We start from the raw sequence: 8,312 nt of genomic DNA on the forward strand, positions 1-8,312 counted from the left end.
AGAAATTGAATGTTACTTCTAGTTCCGATTCTGAGATGGACAATAGTTTTACTTTAGTCAATGAAAAAGCTAAAGTTGATAAGGAAGATCTTGAAATGGATAGTAATTATTCATCTTAATCAGAAGAAAAGTTGATGGAGTTCTGCTAAGTAGTGCTGAGATGATGAAATTTGTTAGTATAATGATGATATATTATGATAAGTGGATGATTGAATTTGTTGTTGGCTTGCTGAGGTGCTGGACATATAATTGTTGCTGACTTGGTGAATTTGTAAAGTTAAGGTGTTGAGTTGATAAATGAATTTGTAGTTGGCCTACTGAGTGCTGGAATTATAATTGTTGTTGTTGTTGTTGAGTTGGTGAATTTGTAAAGTTGAGATGCTGAGTTGATAAATGAATTTGTATTTGGCCTGTTGAGGTGCTGGAATAATAATTGTTGCTAATGTTGCTGAGTAGATAAATCTGTAAAATTGAGGTGCTGACGTAATAAATGAGTTTGGAATTTATTAATTTTGGAAGTTGAACTGCTGAGATTGGTATGTTCAAGCTGCAGGTGATAAATGAATTTGTACAATTGAGCTACTGAAGTGCTCAGTATGTTGCTAAGATTGGAATGATCAGAATGCCACTAAAGATGAAACATTGAGACATTCTGGACAATAATGCTGTTATGGAGTCCAATTTACGAGTGAATATTGGATTACAAGTTTTGGTATATAGTCTAGTTTAAGGGAGCATATTAGGATAGTAATGATAATTTGTTACACAGTCCAGTTTAAGAGAGAATATTAGTATAATGGGGTGTGTTTGTAACTTTTTAGAGTATGTGTTTGTTACTATAAGGGGTGTCTTTTGTAAGGTTTAAAAACTAGAAGATCAAAACTCTGCATTTTGATCCAATGGCTCTGTATAAATTAGCCGCCTTCTTTGTAACTTCAGTTAAGAAAAACAATCACCTTTTTCAACTTGTCTCTATTCTTCTCTCTTACTCTTAAAGTTGTTCAAGTTTTATATTAGAATTAGTTTTTGAATAATGTGATTATTATTATCGAATTCTCTTAAAAAAAAAAAAAAAAAAAAAAAAAGAGAGAGAGAGAGAGAGAAAGAGAACTCAAGTTCTTTGGCATATCTTTGTAGAGTTCATAATTCATTGTTTTTCAAAGGTTCTTGGGAAGACTAAAAAATACTCTCTATATTAATAGCTCTAGTTTCCCGTGACACATATGAGATTGAAGATCCTCATGTAGATTTTTGAAAGGCATCCACTGCTCTGTCTCTCGCAACTTTTGTCTCAGCTTGCCAACTTTTCAATGTCAGCTTGTAGACAGCTATTTCAAGATGTGTAAAGTTGGGATGAAATTTAAGTTCTCTTTTATTCCTTCATTTTAGGATACAAAATTGAACTGGTCAGTCATAAAGATATAGAAAAAGTATTTACCAACCTTCAATTTTCCAATGAGAGAGAAAAATAACACAACTTCAGTAAAGATAACAGCAATTATGTTAATATATAAAGCCTATAATGGTTTCGTTTTGAACTTTAGTAACACACTTCCGTTTTAAGCTATCCCCTTTGCAATCCTAGCCCTTGATTTGTGTCTAATCCAATGGCTGAAATCACCCTTGATGGTCAACGGTATAAAAGCAGTAGTTCACCCAAATTTGCACAGTTTAATCTTTGTAATTTTTGCGATTATAGTTCCTCAGCTAGGGTTCTTAATTTTTCTAATCTCTTGTGTAAATCTGGTTGTAAATCCGCTTGAAAGTTATGTTTCTTTTTAGGGTAGAGAAGCAGGAATAGATTACTCTAAAGGGTTGTAGATTTACGATGACAGGGGTAGAAAGATTAAGGTGTTTGAGAGTGAGTGATTGGGTGTGTGATCGAGTCTGTACTCTGTGATTCCATGGTAATTATAGTGTAGTGAGCCTCCATATTTTGGAGCTTAATGTAGACGTAGCTTGTTCAATCGTGAACAAGTGAACCACAATAAAAGATCGTTTGTCTTATTATTCTTGCTTTGATTTGTGGTTGTATATTAGTATTAAGTCCTGATTGGTAGACTTGATTTACAATAGTGGTATTACAGCTGAGTTTTAAGGTTCCTTGAATTTTCTTTTAGGATTTCTTGATTTGGGAAATTTTATGGGTTTGTTAAAATTAGGGGTTTTTTCAACTTGACAGTTTCTAGAGTCTTAGGGTTCCTAAATCAACGAGAATTCAAAAAATTCTTGGAAGTCAGAGATCAATTCTGATCTCTGAGGGTCGAGTCCAAAAAATCCAATCTTTATTTTTTTAGGGTTTGCTACTGAACCCAAATCATAAGCACTATGTACATAAAGATCTCCTAGTACGATGGGAAGATTGATTTCAACACCTGGAAAAAGAAGATGAAGGCTCTTTTGTCCCACAATAAGGTGGGTATTGCTCTGGAGAAGGACGCCACTAAATGGTCCGAAGAGAAGCTAAAAAAGAAGGTGGAGGTAGACTAAGAAGCTTATAATTCAATCATCATGAACTTATCTGACAACATACTGCAAAAGGTAGATGGTGTGGAATCTCCAATTGCTTTGTAAACTCAAATCTTTATATGCTCTTCAGTCGGATCCTAATTTAGCTTTTTTAAAAAGTGCCCTATTTTCCTATAAAATGGATTTAGCTAGGTCTTTAGATGAAAACTTAGATGAGTTTCTAAAGATGACCCTAAAACTGAAAGGTACTGACCAAGAACCAGGAGACTTTAGTCTTGCTATGATTATGTTAAATTCTTGGCATGAGGAGTATTTAGTAGTAAAGAATATGTTACAATATAGTGGGACTATCCCTAGCGTGGACTTGGTAGTTTCTGGGTTAAAATCTCAGGAACTAGAACTGAAAATCCAAAAAAGGAATGGTAATAATCTATTTGTAAAAGGTAGGATAGATTCTAGTCAGTTTGGTAAGGAAGCTGGAAAAAGTTCCCAAAACAATTTAGGCTCTAAAACCAGCAAGAAAGGTAAATAAAATGGGAAACCTAAGGGAAAAACTAGGAAGTGCTTCTTTTGTAACAAACCAGGACATCTTAAAAAGAATTGTTATGAATGATTAAAAAACAAAATCAAGTCAGTACTAAGAGTAACCTTGCATGTACAAACAATAACATTGAAATCTCTGAAACATTTAATGTCTCTAATACTGCTAGTGTTAAAAAGTGGTGTTAGATTTCAGATGTACTTTCCACATGAGTCCAAACAAAGACTGGTTCAAAAGACTTAAAATTGGTGAACAAGAAGCAGTGTTCATGGGAAATAACATTCCTATGAGGTCCAAGGCATAGGTGATTTAACCATTCGACTAAATGATGGTAAGGTGGTATTGCTAACGAGGGTTAGGTATATGCTTGAGCTCAAGCAAAACTTGATCTCATTAGGAACATTTGATGAAGCTGATTGTTGCTATATAGCCTAGAATGGGTGTATAGAAGTGTATAAAAATGGTAATATTTTGCTTAAAGGTGTTAAAAAGAATGGCTTGTATATTTTGTGTGGTCAATATTACCTTGATGCTTTTAATATTGCACTTCTATCCACTAACATGTCTGCTGTAGAAATGGCACTTGAGAATGAGCCATATAGGCTAGAATGGTAAGAATGCACTTAGACAGTAGGGTTATTTTGGTAATGATTCAGTATCTGATTTAAGTTTCTGTGAAACCTGTGTCTTGGGTAAGCAACACATGATGAGTTTCCCAAAAAGATCTCACCTTGCTGCTAATTGTTTGGATTATTTACATGCGGATCTTTGGGGTCCTGAAAGGGTTAAGTCACATGGAGGGAGCAATTACTTCCTCGCCATTGTAGACGATTATAGTAGGAAGGTATGGGTATACCTTCTTAAGACTAAGGATGAAGCCTTAACCAAGTTTAAAGGCTGGAAAACTTTGGTGGAAAACCAAGTAAATGGAAAGGTTAAGGCCTTTAGGACTGATAATAGGTTGGAGTTTTGTAACTCTGACTTTGATAAATGCTGTGGCAATCAGGGGATCTTAAGGCATAGGACAGTCAGGGGAACCCCAAAGCGAAATGGGGTTGTAGAGAGAATGAATAGAACACTTCTAGAGAGGGTGAGATGCTTTTTATTCATTACTAGACTGCCAAAAGCTTTTTTGGGGGAAGCCCTAACAACTACTGACTATTTTATCAATAGAAGTCCCTTAAGCTCAATAAAGTTTAAGTGTCTAGAAGAGAGATGGTTAGGGAAGAGACCAACTCTTAACCACATAAGGGTGTTTAGGTGTGCTGCTTATGCACACACCTGAGATGGGAAATTGGAGCCGAGGTCATTAAAATGTATATTTTTAAGATACTAAGAAAGGACCAAAGGCTGTAGGCTATGGGAAAAGGATGCCCAAGGGATTAGAGTCATAATTAGCCGTAATGTAATTTTTAATAAGAATGTATTTCCATGCAAGTTTACTAACAATAATGCAGGTAGTTCAAGAAGTGACTCTAAAAATCTTGATCAAGTTGAGATTACTTAGTTTGAGGTGGAGCCAACAAGTTTTGCTAAGCATCCTGATCAATCGAAAAAGACTGAACCAGCAGATGAACCACTACAAATCAATGAAGACTAAGATGATGAAATGGGAATTGATAGAAAATATTAAAGAAGCCCAACATGATAACCTAGCCTAATACCAGTTGGCGAGAGATAGAGTCAGGAGAGAGATCAAACCTCCTGCTAGGTTTAGTTACGTAGACCTGATCTACACAACATTGGTTGCTGGTGAAGAAATCCAGAGGTCTAAGCCTGACTCCTATGAAGAGGCAATGAGTTCCAAGGACATCAATAAATGGCTTGTTGCCATGAAAGAGGAAATGGAGTCATTGAAGCTGAATAAGACTTGGTCTTTGGTCCCAAAACCAACAGACCAGAAGTTGGTGGAGTGTAAATGGCTTTACAAGTTGAAGGAAGGCATAAACATGTCAAACCCTCTAGGATACAAAGCCAAACTTGTGATGAAGGGCTTCATACAAAGGGCAGGTATTGAATTTAACGAAATCTTTTCACCTATAGTTAAATTTAAAACTATTAGGTCAATGTTGTCAATTGTTGCACATTATGATTTAGAATTAGAACAATTGGATGTTAAAACTATTTTTTTGCATGGTGAATTAGAAGAAAAGATTTTTATGAGTCAACCTATTGGTTTTAAGGATAAAAATGTGCTTGGACATGTTTACCTATTGCATAAGTCTCTTTATGGTCTTAAACAATCCTCTAGGCAGTGGTATAAGAGATTTGACTCATTCATAGTAGGAGTTAGCTTTACTAGGAGTGAGTATGACAATTGTTTCTATTTTGCTTGCATTAATAACATGCCTTTATACATGCTTTTTTATGTTGATGACATGCTATTAATATGTAAATCTAAGCCTCACATAGATGACTTGAAAGCAAAATTAAGTGCTGAGTCTGACGTGAAAGATTTAGGTTGTGCAGAGAAGATATTAGGGATGATAATTGATAGAAACAGGAGGCTAAATAGGCTAAAGCTTCACCAATTGCCATACCTACAAAAGTGACTTTTAGATTTGGAATGGTTGACTCAAAAACTGTTAACATGCTTTTAGCAGGTCACTTTGTCTTAAGTAAAACTGTAGTGTCCTAAAACAGAAGTTGAAGTGTTAAAAATGGAAAATATTTGATGCATGCCGAGTGCAACCAAAAATTAAATTACTCTACTCACAACTTGTAATCATAGTAAGTATAGGACGATCCACAGAGACTAGCTAATTAGATTACCCAACTTAATATCACAATGAATTAATGAAATAAAAAGGGGGAAATTTTACTTTGAAAATTAATTGACACAAGAGTAATTACTACTAACAGGAATTAAGTAAAGAGAATTTAATAAAAAATAATTTCAATTCAAGGAAAATTACCTACGGTTGCAAACTGATCACTGATTTCTGATATATATTATTCTTTAATTGAATATTTAACCAAAAATTATCAAGAAGCCAGACAATCTTTATCTTTCCTAAATTCATTAATCTGAGCCCAACACGCAAATTAATTCTTATCAATAAACCACTTGGCATTACGAATCCTTGTGAATTTACTGACAGCATTACGAATTAAGAAATAGTTAAAGATGAATAACAATCGAACAAGCGTCAGATTATTTAATTCATTCCAAGTTTCTTTTAAACAATCAACAAAAGCTTGGATCACAATTGTTTTGCTTAATTACTACTCTAACTGAATATTATAACAATTGCGGATTACAAATTCAGTTTAGCAATCAATCACACAATCAATCAATTAACAGGCCTCTTTAGTCAATTAAATCATGCGACCATAATAAATAAAACAAAGAAACACATGTATATGAATAGAAGAATAACTAGGATTAAGAACAAGTCTCACAATTATGCTAATCGGATTGGAGTTTCCTTGAGTCGAACTAAAGAATTTAGCCCGACATGATGAGATGAAAGGTACAAAGAAAAGGAAAAATAAAATTGCGTTCTGTCTCCAACCTCCAAAACCCTAGCAGCCTAAAAATTCTATTTTCTATCTCTAAGAAATGTATAAAAGCTTCCCTTTAAAAGCCAACTCCTAAAATTAAGGCAAATAACTAAAACCTTTTAGGAAAACACTTCTTTCTCTCTCTTCAAACCTGCCCTTAATTTGTGCAAGTGAATTCTAGCTCATGCATACGAATTTCCATTCCTCCAGACTTGTATTGAACTCCCGCTTGAAGTTGGACCAAGTCTTTATATGAACCATACAAAAACAATCCAAATCAGCTAAGGATTAAAGCTTCTAGGCTGAAGCCGTAACGTCCATGCCAGTTTTGGATAGGACAACGAGCTTTCTGGACTTTGGCCCCCTCATAAGAATTGTAGTTAAGGATGTTTACTTGAATTTGGGCTTTGAATTGTCTCATTTGAGTTTTAGAAACACCAGTGGTCGGACAAAAATCCTACTCCAATTAGGATTCGATTTCAGTTTTCAGCTCTGACTTTACACCAACAATTGGAGGCCCAAACGAAGTTGTCTTTGGACGTGCTATCCCAAATTGGAAAGCTTAAAATGTCTAACTTAACTTCATAGATGGTCTAAAAACCAAACTATAACTCCAAGTCCATCAAAAATTTGCAAACAACCTAAAACATCCAAAAGTAAAAATGCTAGAAACTTCTGATTTTAAGTATATTTTACTAACTCTTAACCACAAATGCTTTATACATAAAAATCATCACAAATAGGCACCATAAGATATTAAACATTCCAAATAAACTAAATGTAAGGATAATAAAAATATAAAATTATAAGTCTATCAATATTCCATACTCAAATACTATAGGTTCTATGATGTATGCCATGATAAGCACTAGACTTGATTTGTCATTTGCCATATTATTGTTAAGTAGGTTTATGACAAATCCAGGAATAGAACATTGGGTTGCTTTAAAATGGCTACTTATGTACATAAATAGTACTGTGCATGTTGGATTAGATTTTTGCAAGAGCAACACTTCACTTGATTTGGTTGGGTATGTAGACTCTGACTTTGTAGATGATCGAGACTTAAGGAAGTCTACAACAACCTACTACTTCACCCTAGGAGGCAACAGTCTACAACAACCACTGGTTGCACTGTCCACAACAAAAGTAGAGTATGTGGTAGTAACTGAAGCATTTAAGGAAGCAATATGGCTGCAAGGAAGCTTAAAAGAAGTAAATTTGCTGGATGGACTTGTGACTGTACATTCTGATAGTCAAAGTGCCATCCACTTGAGCAAAAAGGACGAAGCATGTGGATGTGAAGTACCACTTTGTCCGCGACCTAATCTTAAGAGGGAAACTAAATCTGATGAAAATTCCAACTAAAGAGAATCCAGCCGACATGGGAACCAATTGCAAAGTTCAAGCATTGCTTGAACCTGTTACACATCAATTGATCCAATGGAGCTGAGAAGGAGTACATGAGAAGCTTGCTGCATTGATGATTTGCTGCCTGGAGTGATGTAGGCTTCAAGGTGGAGATTGTTAATGTATGAAGCCTACAACGGTGTTGTTTTGAGCTTTAGTAACACATTGCCGTTTTGAGCTATCCCCTTTGTAATCCTGGCCCTTGATTTGTGTCTAATCCAATGGCTGAAATCACCCTTGATGGTCAACGGTATAAAAGCAGCAGTTCACCCAAATTTGCACAGTTCAATCTTTGTAATTTTTTATAGTCTTTTTACTAGGGTTCTTAATTTTTCTGATCTCTTGTGTAAATCTGGTTGTAAATCTGCTTGAAAGTTATGTTTCTTTT

The 8,312-nt window shown here is 34.9% G+C and overlaps 1 protein-coding gene across 1 annotated transcript; it reads left to right on the forward strand.

The window, feature by feature from the left end:
* Positions 1 to 7,426: 7,426 nt before the first annotated feature.
* On the forward strand, positions 7,427 to 7,882 carry LOC116114135 (secreted RxLR effector protein 161-like). The gene has a single exon (XM_031400289.1). The coding sequence runs from the start codon at positions 7,427 to 7,429 to the stop codon at positions 7,880 to 7,882; it is 456 nt and encodes a 151-aa protein (XP_031256149.1).
* The last annotated feature ends 430 nt before the right edge of the window (positions 7,883 to 8,312 follow it).

The sequence above is a fragment of the Pistacia vera genome, unplaced genomic scaffold (assembly GCF_008641045.1).
Source record: "Pistacia vera cultivar Batoury unplaced genomic scaffold, PisVer_v2 Contig700, whole genome shotgun sequence".
NCBI lineage: Eukaryota > Viridiplantae > Streptophyta > Magnoliopsida > Sapindales > Anacardiaceae > Pistacia > Pistacia vera.

Coding starts and splice junctions, on each gene's coding strand:
- LOC116114135 (XM_031400289.1), top strand. CDS start 7,427: ATGACAAATCCAGGAATAGAACATTGGGTTGCTTTAAAATGGCTACTT.